A 21,231-nucleotide genomic window follows, 5' to 3' on the forward strand; every position below is an offset into this window, starting at 1 on the left:
AAAACAAAAAATCAATTCTACTTAAATTTAATAGATGGTCTGGGTCCAGATAAATCCTTATTTTGGTTCAAATCTGGACTTAAGTACTTTTCCAAGAATAAAACCAAGCTGAAGATCCGATTGCTCTCAGCCTTCAGTTGTTTTTTTTTTTTTCTGTTCTAAAAACATGAAATTTAACTCTGAAGCAGAGTACCCCTGCCTCCATTTGGTTAATAGATCCATTAAGCCTCCTGGTGTGAGCTGAGTGTCTGCTGTGTGCAGCATAGGATGATGTGTTAATTCTGGGTAATTTATTACCCTGGGTGTCGCCGGGCAAGGCGCCTCTGACAGATTCTGTCTCACTGGGATCACCTCAGCCAGGCTTCCAGGGGCATTACCTGCTTAGCACTGACTCTTGCATGTGGTGCTCACATCCGCTGATGCAAGTATGATGTAAAAGCCCCAGTGCAGGAAAACAACAGCGAGGTTACACATGGTGAGCATTTTATTCAACTGGCAGCCTTTGAAAGGTAGCAAGCTAAAAGCACACCTGTGGAGAGGAAGAGGATGATCAAATTTAGCAGCACTGTTATAGGCATTTGCCGGCGCTCATATGGTTTTTTGTTATGGACGTATCCTTTTCTGTTGAGGCTGAACTCTGATTAGATCATAGATGCTGATTGTGGCCTAGAGCTTGGTGATCAATCCTAATTTATCGGGAGAATTAAATTTATATATAGGATGCAATGCCCTGCCCTGATAGAGGAAAGGTCATTTTGCTCTAATGCAGTAACAATGAAAATGGCCAAAGAACCTTGCACAGCTCTGAGTTTTTCCTCTTTATTTAATATCATACATGGGTTTTTTATTACTGAAAATCTGCTTCATTTAAAACCTGCAGCATATGAGCCAGGAGAAGAAAATGCATAGACGTTTGTACTTCGAGGTTTCTGCATGCTTCAGCACCGTCTAATGTTTAGCCATTGGGATCAGATAGTGCAGACCCTCCGGTGCCTTAGAGCCAGAGGGATTGTGGAGGTCAACACAGGACTGGCAAGCTAGCTGTCAGCCATTTCTTATCATAATCAGTCAGGGGCAAATCAGCATAAATCAACTCTTAGCAGCCCAGGAAAATCCTCTGAAGACCTTTGTCTGAACTGCAAAGAAAGTAAGAGTTTTATGTTGCCATGCTTGGAAAGAGGATGCCTTCTTTTTATTAAATGCGGTGTTGTGATGCTCCGCCTTCATGTCTGGAAAACAAGCACGTTGTGTTTACAGCAGTCCACTGCAGCAGCCACGCCTGCTCTAAACAGTGGATCTTTATAGCCGGAGCTGTCATCTGGGCGATGATGAAGCTATGGAGTGATTAGCCACACCCAGAGGCTGTTGAGATGGGCGATGTGGGAGGTGTGTGGCTGTCAAAGCACAGCTCGCAGGGATGACTCAGTCGAGCACTTAGAGTAAAACCATTTCCATGCAGGAATACTTCATCCAGCTTTGCTGTGTGTGCTGATTTTTTACGGTTGATATTGAGCATCCGCCGGTTTTTATTGTCTCACCTCGGTGGTGGTTGCTAGTTGTTGTGCATGTGGTTATCACATGCTCCTCTTGTTCATATTTGCTGAAATCTGGAACGGAAGGTGATTCATTTTGCAAAGTGCAGCTAAGATCCATATTATTGCTGTTGTGAGGAAACCTAATTACCCCAGTTTATATGATTGATTGACACTCTCCATGCATACTGGATTTTCTTCCGTATCGTTGGAAGCACTTTGAGGAAGAAGGTGGAATGAAATCATCTTTTAAATGACAGTGGTAGTTTATATTCTGTATTTAAATCATAAGACCTACTGGGTCTTCTGCATCTTCAGCATAACCATTTAACTTGATCTGTGTCTGGAGGACTGAAACCTTCTTAGGCTAAAATAAGGGCATTTGTTTCTAGCCCTCAGAAAATGGTTCGCCTGTGGCGGTGTCGTTACCCTCGGTGGCTTTTGAGGGCAGTCCAGCAGACTATTTCAATAAGAGATGACATTTGACGGTCCTTCAGGATATGGTCGACCAAAATGACTGATAAGCGTGACTTTTTAGGACAAATAGTTTGTCATTTTTCTCCTGGACTGTGGGAGTTCGCTTCTCAGAGCAGGACTGAGCTGCCAGATGCTCTGTCGACTGGTCAAACGGATCCATGGTATTTTTCTTCATTCGTGCTGCTGAAAGTTTCAGAGCCTTCCTGGGAGTCCCTGCAGTAGAGAAACATATTTTTTCCCCTCAATTTCTTGTCTGAACTGCACTCAGTGGCTGATTCGTTTACATCAGTGCTCTACAGGCTGGAGGTGATAGTCCCAGAGATACAGCAGAGTCATTTGATGCTGGGTTGAATTCTGGTGGTTTTCTTTCACGCTCAAGATAAAATCCACATTTCAGTTGGTTTTAATAGAGTTTTTGTCCAGTGTGAACTGTGTTTAAGTCTCTGATCTTTGGTCTGCACTTCTTTTGGTATGGTCCTACTTGAGTTATCCCAAATAAATGTTTGGTGGCAGATTGTAAGTAAGAGCATTGTCTTTGCAGGGACTTTAACTCAAAGCTGTTCTTTAAAAGCAGTCTGTTTCCTTATAACTTGTCTAGCTGATACTATAGGTATTTTTTGATTATTCCATCAACTATTTCAAAGGCCTAATTTAATTCTAAACTAATCAAGCTCATCAATTTTAATTTTGTAAAGTTTATTTTTTAACATTCAAATTAAGCATTTTGAGTATACCACAAAATATAGTGTAAACATATGTTGCAAATTCAAGAACAGTATATGGAATTAGTGAGCCAGCAATGACATAAATAAAACAAATCTCTTATTTATGTATTTAAAATAAAATAAAATAAAAAAAAAAAGCCTGAATACTCAGAAACTGCAGCAAACTGTGAAACAAAATTCTTCTTTTTCGGTAATTTAGTAAAATATATTTGCCTTTTTAAAAACAAAGAAAAACAACAAATACATCTTTAAAAATATATAGAAATGGAAACATTACATTACAAAATGTTACACATTCTAAATGGGATTATTATTTTTACATTATTCATAGGACCTTCATGATGCAGGTGGCCCTCTTCCTGCATCTGGAGGTGTAAATGTCTGTGATTGTGGGGAGGTTGACTCCAACAGTCAAATAAAGAATTATATAAATTATCAGAAATGATAATGTCAATTATGCCAACTATTTTCAGCAGCCGTAACTTTGTCATTGTGGTGGGAAAAAAAATTTTCAAATGACCAATTTGAAAATTCATCGCTCCAAACACAACATACACAGGCAACAACTTTGGGTTGCATTTGACGATGCTTTGTTTGTTGGGTGCTGAGAAAACAAGACACGAGCTGCAGTCAGTTCTCTCTGATCCATAGAAATGAAGTGATTTGCTGGATTATTTGCATATTGGACACAGATCTGAAATCCAAACAAAAGCGGCCACTGGAGATAGATGTGGGACGTATTTGGCTGCCAGGAGTCAACTAAAATCTGGCTTGATTACTTGAGATACACAATGGATTTTCTCTGTTTGACCCTTTTTTCTTCTACTTTTCTGTAATAAATGAATTTATTTCAACAGAATTAGTTGAGTTTACGCTTGAATCACGGCGTTGTGCTGCTAAGCATCACTCATGCACCGTGTTTGGATCCTCTAACTGTAGGATCATTAGTGCCGTTATGGTGTGACAACATCTGTGGCTCATTTTGTAAACAGTACATTCACAGAACATCAGACATTTATTTTGTCCATTTGGATGCAAGATTAATATTGTGAGTAATAAGCTTCAGCTTCTGAACTAATATTACCCGTTAACGTTTTGGAATGACTGTTCATACTTTAGTTTGAATGGAAATCTTTTTAAAGTGTTGCAAAGAGAAACAAAAACACCAGCTCACATCCTCTTTGTCATCCGTTTTAGAAATATGTGTGTGATACATCATTTGGTTTGTTTAATAAAAAGTTGAGAAAACAAAAAGCACATCTCTTAAAAGGTACTTTAGTTATTGAGGACGTGCAGCTTTTTAGCTTGTTATTCTGCCAGCAGGAAAATTTAGCAAAAGTTAGAAATATGATCGTTTCTCACAGCTAAAGAAGCCTAAAATAAACCTACAAGCTGATATTTGAGCAAAAGTCAACATAACCGTGTCAGCACTCTGGTAAAAACAAAAGCAGAAGAGACTCTTATTGTGGCATGCTTTTATTTTTATATAAAAAAAAAATAAAAGAGTTTTGCTCATTATTCTGAATCCTTTTCCTCCCAAACAAATTGGGTTGATCTCAGGGTGCTCACAGTTAGAGTAGGTGTTTTTCTTCTTCTTCCTGTAATCCCTCAGAACCCGTCCTGAAGCCATGGAAACAGCACTTAAAATATTTTTTCTTCACCGCATCATTTATTTGCAGCGTTTCAGTCTCACCGACTCTCCTCGGGCTACAGCTGCAAACCTCAAATATTTATAACGGTGACTTTGACAGTTGCAAGTTTACAGTAAGTTGATTATTGCTTAGCTGGTATTAGGTTTGGTTTTCCTGGGGGCCAAACTATAAATCAAGTCCATGCCGAGCATTTTGCAGGGTAATGAGCATTAGTTGCAGACTAATGAGCGGCAGGTCACCACCAGAGTACTTGCCTTCTACAAAGGTTCTCTTTTAAACCTGCCTGAACTTAATTTCTTGTCCTGATTGTTCTTCAGAACTATATGAACCACAAGAGTACCTATTACTTATTTCCATTAAGTCAGTTTGGGATATGTAATCCTGGATCAATCCTTATGAGCTGTATTTTGCCAGGGTCAGCATTCGTCTCTGCAGAAAGTGGAAAAAAAAAAAACAAAGCACTGCCTCTCCCACTTTCTTACCGGGCTGGTTTAAAAGCATTATTCCACTGGCAGCTCCTGCTGTCAGGACTAAACCTTGAATTGCTTGGAGTGATTAGCAGCAAGGAGCATGCTGCACCAATGGTCCCATGCTACTTTTGTTTATGTTGAGGCTTTTATGCATTCTGGTTAATGCGCTTCTGGGGCTCGCTTTTGATCCCGGAAGGAGGCTGCTGAGATACCCCATCGCTGCTGTGCCCCCCTTCGCTCCCCCGGTTTGCATTAGTGCCACCAAATTCAGATCTGTCTCGCAAGCCATTTAACTACCCCCACCACATCTACTCGAGTCTATTGAAAACACACCTTTCTGTTTAGCGAGGAAGCCTTTCTATAGAGCTGAGGCATGTGAAAATCTTTGAGAAAAGAAGTGAGTGCCTGTGTGGAGCACTCCTTGCTCTCAATAAACCATGTAGATGATGTTCTTGATATCTGCCCAAATTTACTCCCAAGTTGCCCCAAAGACTGTTTATGTTTGGAGAGTGCATTGATTTTCATCTATTGACTAAATCACTTACTAGAATTAACCAAATATATGTTAAACATTTTTAGTTTTTATTAAATGTTCTGAACAGGGCTTAAGCAGGGCTTAATTTGTAAACCGATCGATGCCGGAATGCAAATAGCAGATGGGCATCAATCGTTTTTTGAATATTTTTCAGTTTTTGGAATTTTTGAATAAAATAAATGTGATTTTTTGCATTTTGGTGTATTTTAATGGGTTGTTAAACATCTACATTTACCTACATTTGTAAACACTCCACTTCTGTCAAGCATCCTACCCCTTACTTGATGGTTCTGAGGCTCAGCCGACTCTTCTTCACTGGATTCACTGTCCGACTCCACATGTGAACATCCAGGTGCCTCCTTCATCTCTTCATGGCGGCTGCCTGTGGGTTCCTGCTCACGTACAACTGCCTGGTTAGCTCGGCACTCACCCTCACCATTCTTTTAGGGATGGAGATTTTTTTAAGGGTAGAGGCGGAAATGCTTACTTGAAGAGGTAGTATGTGATATTAAGAAGTCGTAAATAGCTGTTGTGTTTAAAATTAGTGTTTATGTAATTATTTTAAGTTTACTTATCCAATATATATTTTTTTGGTTTATGACTTTATTATTAGTAAGTTGAGAGTTACCGGATCCAAGCAAACAGTTACTGGAACGCACCCTGTCAAAATAAGAGAATTCTCGAATCCTGTTCCTGCATGATCTGGCTCAAATTAAGCCCTGTCTGTAACCTCGTCAGTTGATCTCTTTAATATGCATACAAGCTTTCATTTGTGTAAAAAATGTCATAATTCATCAGTAATTAAGTGATTTCACAGACAAGTAACTTGTAATCAATTCAGATTATACTCCAGGGCATTCCGCAAGCATTGTGCGTGCGGTGTGTGTGTGTTGCGTGACAATGTTCGTGTTTCGCACTGGCCACTGAAACATCTTTATCGTGTAAGGGAGCACCTACAATGGAAGACAAGAACTGTGTAGTAGAGTGAAGGCCAGATTGATATGCAGCACCAGCACTGAATAGCAATTCTCATCACTCTGCTAATTGTTTGATGGATAGTGCAGAGACATTTGCATTTATATCGTACCACAAAACGCCTCCTGCCTATTTAGACCCCATATTTAACTGCTGACACCGGAGCAATGGTCACAACTGCCCTGTAGAAGACCTCAACATTTCTTTAACAGAGGCTTCCGCCATTCAAACTCCAGGGGGTGTCTTTTATGGGTCGGTTTGGCAGATTTTATTTTGTTTCGAGAAAATTTATTTTATTCTGCCTTGTTTAGCAGTAGTTAAACAAGACAGAAGTAAATTTATATTGGGAAGAAAAAAAATCACAAAGAATAATGTCAGCTTTGACTTTGAGCCTAATTATGTAGAAAGGTGTTACACTTTATTTTGTAAATAGTTTGTTCCATTAGTAAAACTATAAATTTCAATATAAACTGAATAATTTGAGAAAGCTAGTGTGATAAGAGTTGGTAAAATGTCCCCTTAGACGCTGTGAACACATTCATATTGGATTTTTATAACATTATTTTAGTCAAACTGTTTGTAGCACTCAATTTCAGGGTTAGTTCTCGGACTTTAGCACTTTTCACAAAAAGCTTTTGAGTCAACCCCAGATGCCTTTTTCTCATCTCCATGTGATTTCTGTAACAGCCAAGGTAGCGTTGGGGATGAAGTACACCTGCCGCTATTGAGCCTCTGAAATAGTAAGAGAAAAAGCCATAGAGCTGAGTTGGCAGGTAGGTGTGAAGTGGGGGTGTCGTGAACAGCAGTACACTCAGACTAATGGTCACTCGCGGGCTCCATGATGCTGGCGTCATCTGTGTAAGAAAGCATTTTTGTGGGACATGGGCGACTTGATTGGCGCTTTTGTGATCAATCAAAGGTGCAACTATATTCTTCAGTAACAGCCTTTCAGATTTTTCCACAACAACCAATGCTAGGCAGAATAGATGCCGGCACCCAAAATGTTCTCTTTCAGCATATTCCAGGTTTTTTTGCTCACCCTCATGTTTTTAAACTTTGGGTTATTGCTACTAAGTTTAACTTATTTATTTTATTTTTTAACTACTACTTCATAACTACTACTCTTATCCAAAAAAACACCAATTTAGTAAAAACATTAATGTAAAAACATTAGCTGATTGTGTCTTTTATGCAACATAGAAAAGTTGACGTTGAGGCCCTTGTTTACACGACACACGTTTTTTTATTAAAACCAAAGTTTTTCTGCTACAGTTCAGCTCTTCGTGTACACAACAACACTTGTTCTCATGAAACCAAAAGTTTCTGAATCCTGGTCTCAGTGTTGGTGGTTTTCAGGGGAACCCCTAGCAGAGGTGTTAAATACTCCAAAGTTGTGACATTGCACATGCACGCTGCAGTCTACCGTCAAACAGCTGCAGTCAGAGTTCTTCTGCACCAACAACAGTTACAATAAATGGCAGAGTTTTGTGTTCACACTCGCTTTCTGCATGTAGGAGCAAACAAACAATATTCTTGATCTAAAGCAGTGCTTCTCAATTATTTTCTGTTATGCCCCCCCCCCCCCCAAAAAAAAAAATTTCGCGCGCCCCCCCACAACTCTCCACCGCAACTGTAAATAGTATGTCTATAAAGCTGTTATAAGTACACCTCTGCCTAACATTGTGTCCTTATTAACATTAAAGAAAACAAATATATATATATAGATCAATAACAACAAAGAATAACTTTATTAACATTGTTTTTTTTAAGTCTGTAACAGAAACAACTTAAAGTGTGATCATAATATAATCAAATATAATCAATAAATAATAATAAATTCAAATTGATCAGCAACATTTTAACTCAGAAGTGTTATAAAAAACACGTTGACCTACAAAACAAAAATGAATAAAACAATTTATGTTGATTTTATTTTATTTTTTAAATCAAAATGAAGTCAGGATCAATGAGTACACTCTTCTATAAAATAAACAAAAAAAATTGTCAACATGAAAGAAGAAAGAGGGGGCAGGTAACCCTCTCGCTTTGAGTTTACTCTTTGTCACATGCGAGCTGTGGATGACAAGCGTCCAGAGAATCATAAAAACAGCAGCTTAACTGAGGAGGTGAATAGATTTTGTTAGCAAAGAATACGCTCCTAACATTTATTAAACATTACTTCTGTAAATTGCGCTTTGACAAACTGATCGATAAAACGAAAACGTTTTGTCAACGCAAAAGAGGAAAGAGGGGGCAGGTGTCGCTCTCGCTTGAGTTTACTCTTTGTTGCATGCGAGCTACGAGTGACGTCCAGAGCGCATCAACATAAAAACAGTAGCGGAGGACGGAGGAGTTGATGGTCGGAGTTTATTTATCGTGTCAGCAGCAGAGGAGAGACATGGTTCATGCATGGCTCCCAAAATGACAAGGCAGCCATGTTTGTTCATAACTTTATTATTAGGAACGCACGTGACAAAATGAGAATAGTGGGAAAAAAACAAACAAAAAAACTACTCCCTGTGGCAAAAAAGCATGTTTTCTAGAGTCACATGCGCCCTCCCGGCATTGCCCCAGCCCCCTCCCCAGGGGGCGCGCACCCCATTATTTGAGAAGGACTGGTCTGAAGGAACATTCGTGCATTCACCAGTTTGGATGTAGCTGTAAGCATGCTGAGACAGTATGCACCATGAGCTGAGCCTGGCATGCCAGATAAACATAAACATTTTTTTTTTGTCTCTCCTTTTATGTGCACCATCCATCCATACTTCCATTATCTTTACCTACTTCTTCCTTTTCGGGTTGCGGGGGTCACTGGTACCCATATCCAGCAGTCACTGTGTGAGAGGCGGTGTGCACCCTGGACAATTTGCAAGTCCCTCACAGTTCTGTGCACATGTTCACCAAATACAACGCACACCTCATCTTACAACCCCCTTCCTCCAGGAAAGCACACCCTCACTCAGCATGTATGATAGTTTGGGTCAAAATACAATCATTTTAAAGCAACGGCGCAAAACTTCACTTTTTCTTATCTGGCAACCCTTCCAGGTATGGAAACCACATTGGATCAATGTAAATATTTATTTTTCTTGTTCATTTGCTCCAGTAAACATGGAAAAAACCACAAACTTACCAGAGGTCACTGTCATGTGAACAAGGCCTGAGAACAGACCAGAAGACCTGAATTCACTTCTGGTGGTTTTATTATTCAGAATGCTTGAATCTGTTGTCACCCCTTCCCAAAAACATCAAAGCATTATCACTGTTTATTTCAAAACTTCCTGCAACACTTTTTTTTTTTTTTTTTTTGTAGAACCACATTACCGCTGCTATACAGTTCCTTTACACCTGCAGACTAACCGTAATCTATCCCATTGTAGATAATGAAATTGAAAAAGGTTGATTCTGCAGTTGCTTTAAAGAAGAAAACAGAACATCCATCATTTCTTTTGTCCATCCAGAGAGACCTCATTTGATTTTGGATCATTGCAAAGATATGCAGTTAGTTTCCTTGTTGGCGCTGTTTAAGCTCTGCAACTGAGGCTTTGGGAGAACTTTGTCTTTGAAATGAGAGTACGATCTTTATCTAGTTTTTTTTAGAGATTTCAATCAATAGCAGTTATTTTTTTCACTGGTCTTCGCCAGTAATGTTTGAGTCTTTGTGAAAGTTCTTCCACAAACCTTCTCTTTCATTACTTCAAGATGTTTCCCACAGTCTGCCAACTCTTATCTGGAGATGATAACACTTCAGTGGTAGTCCTTACATAACTTATTACCTGTCTCTCAGTGAGCGATTAGGCATCTTGGTTAAATCAACCCTTTTTCATTATCTTCACACACGAGTGCATTAAAACAATACAGCACAGGCTTTACTTTAACACAACACCAAAAGATAGAAGTTGTTGACAATTATTTACTTTCATGGGCTGTTTATGAAGATGAATATGAGTCCAGGACGGAAGGAAATTTGCATTTCACATCGTCTGTCATTTTGCGTGGTATAATGCTTCTTTGAAAAACCTTGCTGGGTTTCCCATGGTCTAAAAAGTACAGCTCATTGCATATGAGCTGATTAATAATGAGGAGGAAGGTCTCTGCAGAAGAGCGATGGCCAAAGCTCCAAGTCCAGCTCTTTGGAAACAAAAACAATACACTTTACAGAACATTCTTGAAACTTTTGGAAAGCTGCTTGTTTCCCATCCTCTCACATTTGCATATCGTCAAGGATCTTGAGGTAAATGTAAAAATTAGCAACTCATATGAGGCGAGTCTGAAATGTTAGGAGCAGCTGAAGAGCTCTTGTGACTGCAGAGTGGGACCATTCCCCTTCCTCCTCATCCCCCACTTCCCATGTGGCCTCAAATCATTAATCACTGAGATCTTTTCAGCTGTCAATACATACAAAAAGGCGACCCCCAAAGCCAACAATGATGTCTCAAATGAAACGTTTCTTTTTCCTTTTCAGAGCAGGGGCAAATATAGTTCACTAAGGATTATTTTTTGCTCTTCTGTCCAGTACAAATCTCATACAGTTTTCATAAAGAGCTTATCTTGTAGGAAGAAAAATAAAGTCTTGGTTGAACAACACGGCATATTGTCAAAAAAAAATCTCAGATTTGGCAGTATTAGTTTTTATCTCCTGTTCAAAGAGCTCCTGCTCCAATGAGTTCAACCTTTATTTATGCAGGTTAGTCTCACTGAGCCTCAAGGACTCATTTACAAGAGAGAACTGTTTTAAACAAAGAACACAGATGCGGTACAGACAACAATAGACATCCATAAGAAAGCATATAAAATGAAAAATAGGAGAAATTATGCAAAAAAAACGAAACAAAGACAGCTACATTATAAAGTGGCGCAAAATACTAAAAGCAGGAACATGTCTATGTTGGTTTTTGCAGTGAAGTGGGCAGTTTAAAATCCCTTAGAGTGGTCAAAGTCGACCACTTCAGATCTTTTTGCAATGTGTTACAGGAGTCGAGTAACAGAAGGCCCTTTTGCCAAGTCCGATCCGCACTAAGGGTACACTGCAAGTAATTATGTCCTGAGAGTGCATACTGTAGCTACACTGACGAAGTGACATGTCAAAGTCAAGGTTTCTTTATTGTCATTTGCATCACATGTGGTACATGTGGTGGAACGAAATTGTGTACACAGGGTCCCAGTTACAACTTAGTAAGAGAAGGCCCGTTTGCCAAGTGCACACTGCAAGTAATTATGTCCTGAGAGTGCATACTGTAGCTACACTGACAAAGTGACATGTCAAGGTCAAGGTTTCTTTATTGTCATTCGCACCACATGTGGTGAAGTTAATGATGGCCAATTGACCAATGAATACGGGGTGCAGTGATGGTTACGGTAGTTAACAGCCAGTTATGAATCTTAGCGCATCGTGATAGATGGCGTCCATAGGAACATAATATTATAGGAAGCAGCATGTATGCAAGCTGAATATTGTGGCATTTGTGAGAAGATTTTGATTTTTAATCATGATTAAAAGTAAAGTCCCTTTAAAGAAAGCGTGTGTGGTATGTTTAATTGCTACAGCCTCTTATGTTGACTACCTACTGTATACGCTTTAAAATAAACAGTGACCAAACCTTAATACAGTTTACTTGCACATTGACATTTGTTAATCCAACTTAAAGTATTTTAAAGCACATGGTCACATTGAATGAGCTGCTTGCAAGGCATCGTCACTTAACGACTGTACAATTACCTATTGATTCATCCCATGTTTCACTGACGCAGCACGCTCTATTTTTTTCTATATTCACTTCAATTTTTTGTCCTTGAAAGCAAGAGGGAAAAAAGAATGCATAGTGCATATCTGAATACTAAAATCCCCCCTCCCTATTGATCTTCTCCTCAGTGTGCTGTTTGGCAGTTGAGGTTTTACGATGCAGATTTTAATCACCTCTGCTGGTTCAGAGTAGCCCTAGATGTGTCTGGCACCACACTATTCAGGCTTCTGATGATTTGTAACTTGTAAACAACACAAGTCATGGAAGGACACCTGCCACTTTTACACAGGCCAGACACTCAGCTTTTCTGTATGGCACATAAAGTAGAATATTTGTGGGGGACTTGTGCCATAAATTTTATAGATGCATGATTTGTTGTGCCATGTTTTATTAGATCTAATCCCAGTGACTCCTTGTTCTTTCACTGTGTGCTGAGCCTTGCATAAACTGGCTGGGAACCTGCATTTGCATTACACCGAATGGGTTTCTGCAGTGACTTTGTTAATTGGCAATAAAACACAAAACATGTGTTTTCTGGTAATAAAAGTTTATTGACTTTTTTTTAAATGATGATGTTTTAAATATTTTGTTTATGTTTTTGCACAAACTAGTGTATTTATATTTTTAGTATGTGGTTGCAAGATCTTCTTTGAGCAGTTTTACCTAAATAAATCTTCCCCACATTTAATGATTTTTTTTTTCTTGCACAGAATCGCCGAAACTGAACAAGAATCATCGTCCACATTTTATCCTGAAAGTAGCGTGGAGGCAAGCCATGGAGGTGAAGGAACGTAGGCCGTATCGCTCGCTCACGACCCGGCAGGACACAGAGCGTCGATACACCAGCTCGTCGGCAGACAGTGAAGATGGCAAACCCAACCCGAAATCTTACAGCTCCAGCGAAACACTCAAAGCCTTCGACCACGATTCGAGGATGGCATATGGGAGCCGGGTCAAAGAAGTGGTTCATCATGAAGCGGATGAGTTTGGCCGGCAAGGTTAGACACATATTAGCGACATGACACCATTTTGTCAGCTGATGACAATATAATTCATGTCAACAGTCTGATCTATAACAACATTAGCTAAACTTGATTAACAGACACATTACTGTCTGATTTTTGTACAGTCATCATTGTTTTTTAATGAGGATTCAGTTGAGGTCACTCAGCGTAGCCTGGTTATTAATTGGTTTGAACTGCCCTTGATGGTGGGGAAAACTCTAAAAGAAAACCATGTTTTGACCTTTTTGCTCAAATACATTATTGATGATCAAAGGTCAAACTGAAAGTTAACAGAAAGAACACCAAGACTTAGAAGACCAAGGACCATAAGCAGTGGGAAAGTGATTGCTGAATGAAAGACAGGTGGATTGATTGCGCATTACAGACAGATAGGAAAGGAGCTAAAAAGAAGGATTGCTGAGGGAAACAGTGATAGGGAAACTAAACAAATCTACAATCTAATGGAAACCCCAACAAATGCTAAATTAAAAAAATAAAACGACAAATTAACGTAACACAAAGTATAAATATACGTATATTTTTTATCTATTGTTGGTGCATTGTTAGTTGTAATAATGTTGAAGACAAACTTATTTTACTTTTTTTTTAGATAGACTGTGACAACCTACAAAGCTCTCAACAACCTAGCTCCATCTTATATTTGAGATCTTATTGTGCCATATTTTCCTAACAGAGCACTTCGTTCTCAGACTGCAGGTTTACTCGTGGTTCCTAGAATTTCCAGAAGCAGAATGGGAGGAAGATTTTTCAGTTATCAGGCTCCTCTCTTGTGGAACCAACTTCCAGTTTCTGTCCGTGAGGCTGACGCATTGTCCAGTTTGAAGACTGGGCTTAAGACTTTCCTTTTTGATAAATCTTATGGTTAGGGTTGGCTTGTTATCCTGCCATAGGCTTAGACTACTGGAAGACAAATTGACCTCATTTCCTAAATAAATTGTTAAACATTTCATTTGATATTATACATATCTTAACACGTGATTCTCGACCTGCCATTGTGTATCTGTTCCTCCTTCCTGTTCCTCTCAAACCCAGCCGGTTGAAGCAGATGGCCGCTTGTCCTGAGCCTGGTTCTGCTGGAAGTTTCTTCCTCATGAGGGAGATTTTCCTTTCCGCTGTCACCTTCATGTTTGCTCAAGATGAGTCTGTGATGAAGTTAAACTCAAAGCAGTCTGTTCCTCAGATAATTATTGTTAAATTATTATTTTTACATATGAATGTTTCTGTTCAGTGCCCTGAGATGACTTCTGTATATATAAATAAACTGAATTGAATTGAAAAAGTTTAGGTTTTAATTGGTGTTAAAATCTGTTCACAGTATTGAGACAAAAACTGAAGACAGTGTAGAAACTATTACTGGTATTTTATTTTTTTAATCTGAAACTATGGCAACTCCTTGGAAAAAAAGACTCCAATGTGATAAAATACAGTAAGTGTAAGATGAATGCTTCAAAAGGTGCATTTACAAATATGCTATTACCTTACAATGACTTTATACAGCAAAGGGAACCTTTATAATACCAATACTTAATCCATCTACATTTCACTACCTCACCACTGAGTAAACGAGTTTATATTAGAGGACAGTAGATGATTTGGTAAATCTCTAGTTCCTACTCAATAACTACTAACTTATTTAAAGATATTTGCCGTGCACAGTTAAGGATGTATGTGTTGCAGTTCAGTGTTAATTCCCAGAGTTCTGTAATTGTTGTCTTGCTGCAGGGGCAGAGTTCTCCCTTCGGGACCTTGGCTTTGGAGAAGCCCTCCCTTCACACGTGGCCACGTACAGGACTGAAATGGGGATGCCGCACCGTGATTACTCCGTCAGTGTGGGCTCGGATGCAGACACAGAGACTGACGGCATCATGTCTCCAGAACATGCGGTCAGACTATGGGGTCGCAGCAACACCAAGTCGGGCCGCAGCTCGTGCCTCTCCAGCAGGGCCAACTCCAATCTAACTCTTACCGACACCGAACATGAGAACACAGAAAACGGTAGGATGACCTTCCCTTTAAGTTATAATTTTTATTTATTTATTGTTAGGCAGCTTTTTTAATTTTTTTATTCTTTGAAGTATCACTATCAGTTGCTGCTTTTGAAAGATCAAAAACCACAGGGTGGATTGAAAATCCTATTCTAAGATTATATTAAGATTATACAGTTTTTTTTTTTCATTTACCCTTTATTTATACAGGTTGGTGGGGGTTAAGGGCCTTGCTCAGGGGCCCAAGGTGGTGCAAATGAGGGTGGAGGCAGGTGTGGGTGTTTCACCTTTTCCACCCATATTTTTGATGTTGACGGTAGTGGGAGTTGAACCTGCGACTTTCTGATCACAGGCCCATCTTCTAACCTCTGCGCCGCCACTGCCCCCATGGCAGTTTGAATTGATTTCTGACAGTCCTCAGCTGGGAATTGCTTCTTTTTTTTTTTTTTTTCCAAAAGATGGGGTGCATTGTTTTTACCATGTTGTTTAGGATTTTGGATTTACAGGAGAAATTAGACAGGAGCAAGAACTGGAAGTGGCAGAAATTAAGATGTTGAGGTTCTCTTCAGGAGTGACAAGGATGGGTATGAGATCATACAACTGGGAGATAAAGTTAGAGGGGGCCAGACTGAGATGTTTGGACACGTCCAGACGAGGGACAGTGGGTATATTGGTAGAAGGACGTTAGAAATGCAGCTGCCAGGACAAAGACAAAGAAGAAGGCCAAAGAGGAGAAATATGGATGCAGTTAGAGAGGACATGGAAGTAGGTGGAGTGAGGACAGAGTGAGATGGAGGCTCACTGTGGTGACCCCTGAAGAGGGAAGAGCTGAAAGAAGAAGTAGTTTAGGATTTTGAATTTAGGTTGATAGGGACAAAAGTTGCTAAATAAAATACAATTATCAGTTTTGCACATAAACCACTTGTTTTCTTCATGTTTTTGTGCTTCAGCCACTACATATTTTTAAACTGACAGAAAACCTTCTGACAGGTTTCTTGTGCCTGTAGTGCCAGAATATGAAGCCATACGCTTTTTTTTTTTTTGTAACTTGGTTTCTGTTTTGTCCTTGAAGGCACGAATGGCTCTTGATCAAAGAATCACTTAATATAAAACAAAGACAATGCTACAAGCCAGCAGCAGATTGACTGAATATATTCTTTAAATCATAGCTTTGTTTCCAATAAATTTCCAACACGATAGTTATATACTCAAAAAAACATTTGACTGTTTCTTGAATAGTCTGTTTGAAAAAGGACATTTGAAGAAAATTCGTCGCCGTGTTCAGGCAATGCGATGTGGATATACTTCTTTAAATTTATATGTATCCATGTAGGAGTCCATAATTTATGCCAGTCTCTGCATGTTTGCCTCATTTTCTGCCGATCTGGATCATTTACATTCTTTGATATTAAATTGCTCTGTACTAAAAGTCAAAAATCGTTTTTTTTTTACTTCCAGATGTAAAATTAAGCATTAACTCAACTCGGAGCATATTACGCAGCAGATTTATGACATTGTTCCCAGATAGAGAAACTCATCAAAGCACCAGCAGCAAAGAGTCTAATTGCCCCACACAGCCTTCCACAGAAGCTTCTGAGGAGTTTTGCATTTCAGAGTGTGCCACGTTACGCATCATCTCCTCATTATAACTGACAGAGATGACTCTTGCAAGTGGAATTCATTTGCCCCAATGACTCGGGGAAAAGGTGGCATCTTTCGGCTTGATCATCTGAGGTGCCTTGGGCCCTAAACTTGGCTGTATTGTACATAATTAAAGAGAATCGCCACGGATGGGGGGTCCAGGCGCTGGTATTCTGGAATGTGTTCGGATCACCCGTAGCTGCAGCACCATGCTTCTATGAGACCCAGCCAAGGCTCTAAGTAGCCCTTTATTCCACTCACCCAAGCAGAAAGAGCCCTTGTATTCAGCATTTAATTCAGTAAAGCCAGATAACATACAATTTATATATGGCAAGTTAATTAAAATCCATCGAGCAGGCCTTCTTGTGTGTGCTTTAATCTATTTAAATCAACAAACCATTTACTCTGCATTAATGTATTCAAGCCGCTGGGCAGTTCCCCCCCCTCCTTTTTACATGTGACTTACTTGACCCTGGTTTTAATTCATGCAAATAAGCAACTGTAATTTTAAAACAATTTTCTTGACGCTGTGATTCCAAGTCAACACTTGTGCTTTATGAACAAAACGTCCTGCCTATTACAACGCTCCTTGGAAAGGTTCATCCTTGTTCTTGTGCAATGACAATCGTCACCCTTTTTTTTGATTGCCGTTAAATTATACTGAAAGTCTAAGGTAAACACTAATTGAACAAATACTTTAAGCTATTCAAATTACTGGAATTCAATAGTGATTTGCTCCATCTTCTGTCTGTAAATCCACTGAGCAGCGGTGCCGCGTGACCATTGATAGGCAGTAACTCTTGTTCTAGTTCAATATTCTACTGGGGAAACTTGGTATTTACATAGATGCCAGTTTGAAACTTGCCAAAAAAACTGAGCTCAGTAAGACCAAATCCCTAGAGACTAATCTGATGGGATGTGATGACATCAGATTTGCAACTAATCTGTACAGACCCCACCCTACAATTCCCAGGTCCCAGGGGATCCATTTGTAATGCCCTGATACCACACTCCCCAGATGATTGTAGTCCACACCCTGGAGAGTATTCTGACAGCATAGGTGGGAATACAGTAATGTACCTATACTGTGCACATGCTTGTTGGAATACATTTAAAAGTTGACAAAGCACATACAGCTTTGTGTATGCATCCCACCCATGCTAGCTGTGGTCCCTAGGGAGCCCCTCAAAGACACTTCCAACAGCTGTTAATTGCCGAGTCATTGTACATCATACTGAGCCCGAACAGCAAGATGTCAAACCAGTCTGTTTGGAAAAGGCTTGCTTTTTCTTTGGTTTATACCCAGTAACGGCTTACCCAGATGTGTGCTCTAATCCCAGCGTTCCCCCACGGTCATGGCTGGGCTATTACATTTCTGTAACCATGAGAACCAGCACCAAAGATAACCACAGAGCCTGTTGAGGAATTATTTGTGTGTTCCATAACCTGTGAAGAAGAAAAAAAGTGCTGCTAAAGCCTACACAGTTATTTTTGATAGAATGATGTTTGTGTGACTGATGGTGGGATTTTTCCAAGACCTAAATGTTATTACCGGTCGTTTCACTGGGTGGTTACTTGTGTTCTGATCTACTCTTCATTCATTGCGATATATATGTTTAAACACATACAAACCTTGATCTTGTTCTAAAATGCAGCTGGGTGATACAGTTCACGTTTTAAAATCCAGAGCACAAGTGTTTTTTTGTTTTTTTCTATGTAAAGTCTTTTTTTATATTCAAATGTTTTATGCTAGTGGAATGGCCCATGTTGGGACTGTTTGATGTAGCTTTTGAAGTTTATTTTTCTATTATTGCTCATTTCTCCAATGCAGGTTGCTATATTGCCTTTGGAGAAAACCTTGAGATGGAATTGGTGTTTATTTGGGCACAAGTCCTCCCACAGCCTTTCAACTGCGTTTTGTTTTCCAGCAGAAATCAAGCAGCGTGCTTGTGGAGCTCTTCTTGCATTTCCCATAATTCCATTTTATACTGTTGTTTTATGGCAGTTTTTATTTGACATCATCATCGGTATTATTAGAAGCAAAATGACTGTTGATGAAAATGATCAAACATTCTGGCTGACTCTGTCACATTCTATGTGATGGGGAAAAAAAACGCCACCAACAACAAATTAACAGCTTCGATGGTGGACTTGCGTTTTACAGCTGTCACAACAGATTGCTTTAGCTCTTGAGTTTAACTGCCTAAACTTGTGCTTGAGTTGTGTTTCTCAAGCCTGATTACACATGGCTATTTTAAGGAATTATGCAACGGTTGTTGTGGATGGCTTCTTGTTTGGGTCCCGGTTGAATCCATGTTTACTACACTTTGAAACTTAAATAATTTTGATCATTTGAAGGATATGTCTCTAAAATAGACTCAAACAAGCTTTTTTTTTTTTTTCTTGAGAAAAGCACATTTATTTTAAGAAATTCTGCTAGACCTGAAGATTATTTCAAATCAATTCAAAACCAACAACGCGCATTTTAATGATCAAAATAAATGTGCAAATTTAACTTTAGTTATGCAATTAGCTATTTTTTCCCCATTTACTTTTTAAGCATTGCTTTGCATCGTATTGTACCAGCACTTAGAATGATTATGATAAATTAAGATTAAACATTTGTTAGGGCTTTTTATCCCAACCCATTGGATTGCATTTAAAAATGTGCAAACGTCTCTCTCATATTCTTCTAATAATACAATAAAACTTGTGATTTCAACACAAAAGTGTGTGTGGGGGGGGGACAAGATGAAACGAGCTTTAGGTTTTTTGATTTTCTTTAACTCATAAGTGCAGATAGTCGGTTTTTTTTTTTTAGCAAAAACAATCTTGGAATTCATCAGTATTTTTTTTTTCTTCGAACTTTGGACCTAGCACACACCCATCCCATCGTTTTACCCCAGTGTAGTTGCACCGTGGTCCATGATCATTTTGACAAAAACAAATATTCATGTCCACACAGTTGCAACAGACAAAGCAGACGTGTTGCTGCTAATCCTGCTAGCCGGGGATCTTTATATTCTTCGGTCCAATAGATCATTGAGGTGCGCAAATGCTGGCAGTAAAGCTGCACTCACCCATGAGCATAGTTTCCATTTTTATAAGCCTTTTAAAATAAACTATAATGGAAAAAACACATTGGAATGCTACAAGTTGTTTTCTCTCCTTTTTTTTTTGTTGGTTCAAAAGCTCACGGTTCAAGTTTTTTTTTTAATTGTCATTAGCATCACATGTGGTACATGAGGTGGAATGAAACTGTGAACTCAAGGTCCCAGTTACACCCAAAAATAGCAAAAACATAAAGTATAAAAAGAAACCGTATATAAGGATCTAAGATATACACTAAACAATAATAATATAATATGGTGTATTTAACAGCAGCCTGAACATGAGTCTGTTGTGAGCAGATTGAGATGAATATAGCAGTTTATGGGTAATAAATATGCAGCATGTGAGGGCAGGTACGCAGTACAATGTTGCATTAGTTTTTTTTTATTTAGTTTTGACCAGCTTTTGAAAATTCAAAAATCACTGCCCATGTCTAATTGAAGGGTTTCATCTCAACCCCCCTTCTGTATTTCTTGAGATTATTCTTACAACTATACATTGTTTTCAGTAGATTTGATGCAAAGATTTTTTTATTTTTTTGTTGTTAGCCTTTTTTTTTTTTTTCAGGCTGAGCTGAAATCTGCCGCCTTCTCTCTGGTAAAGTCAAAGTGAATTTACAGCAGATAAGAATGCATCAGATGTATATGGCTCACGAAGGACAGCAGCTAGCATCGGAGATAGTGACAGCACTTCATCCTACATGCTGGGAAAGTGGCGGTAATGTGGGAGTGCTATATATTTGGTGGTAGCAATGTGCAACATTACCATTATAAATGCCTCCTGCACATGCCTCTTGTAATGAAACATAAAACAAACGATGAAACAAAAGTTCCAGCAGTGAGTTGAAACCCCACAGTGATTTATTCCCTTGTTACCTGCATCAGGTGCTTTTTGGAGGAAGGGTGGGGGGTGTAAGATTCTTGAGTGACTTTGAAATGTTGAAAGATTGAGGTTAAGAGCTCCAGGATGGTTTTCAGTTACCGAATCTTTGAACATAGCATGACTGCAAGAGACAGGTGCTCCTCACGAAACATGTCACATACAGCCCAAATAACCGAGAAGCTTTGTAAAGCAAATCTCTTGCAGATTTGAACTTGAATGGGAAGTACATCAGCTGTCACATGCCCAAGAACTGAAAGAACCTTTGTTCACTTTTATTATTCCAGGCTCAAACCACATTTGCCCTGCTTCCAAAAACACCTACTGTGCTTTACTAGTTAGTATTGGGTTTTGCTATTATGGATCCAGTTCTTGAAAAGACTCACGTTTCTTTTTAAAATTTCTTTAACTGACCCCGGTGGTGTTAAATCAGAATTCGTAACACCCAAAGAAACGGCAGCATATCAATGTTTAAAGCAC

General features: G+C 39.1%; 1 protein-coding gene across 1 annotated transcript in view; it reads left to right on the forward strand.

Annotated features, from left to right (window-relative positions):
* Window positions 1-21,231, forward strand: part of tenm4 (teneurin transmembrane protein 4) — a 209,579-nt gene that overhangs the window by 35,917 nt on the left and 152,431 nt on the right. Inside the window, exons 2-3 of the mRNA XM_037677631.1 lie at window positions 12,821-13,108; window positions 14,858-15,130. Of these exons, the coding sequence (XP_037533559.1) occupies window positions 12,886-13,108; window positions 14,858-15,130 (496 nt within the window). The 5' untranslated portion in view covers window positions 12,821-12,885. The remainder of the gene's footprint in view (window positions 1-12,820; window positions 13,109-14,857; window positions 15,131-21,231) is intronic.

The sequence above is a fragment of the Nematolebias whitei genome, chromosome 6, assembly GCF_014905685.2.
Source record: "Nematolebias whitei isolate Nwh7 chromosome 6, NemWhi1, whole genome shotgun sequence".
NCBI classification, from domain to species: Eukaryota; Metazoa; Chordata; class Actinopteri; order Cyprinodontiformes; family Rivulidae; genus Nematolebias; species Nematolebias whitei.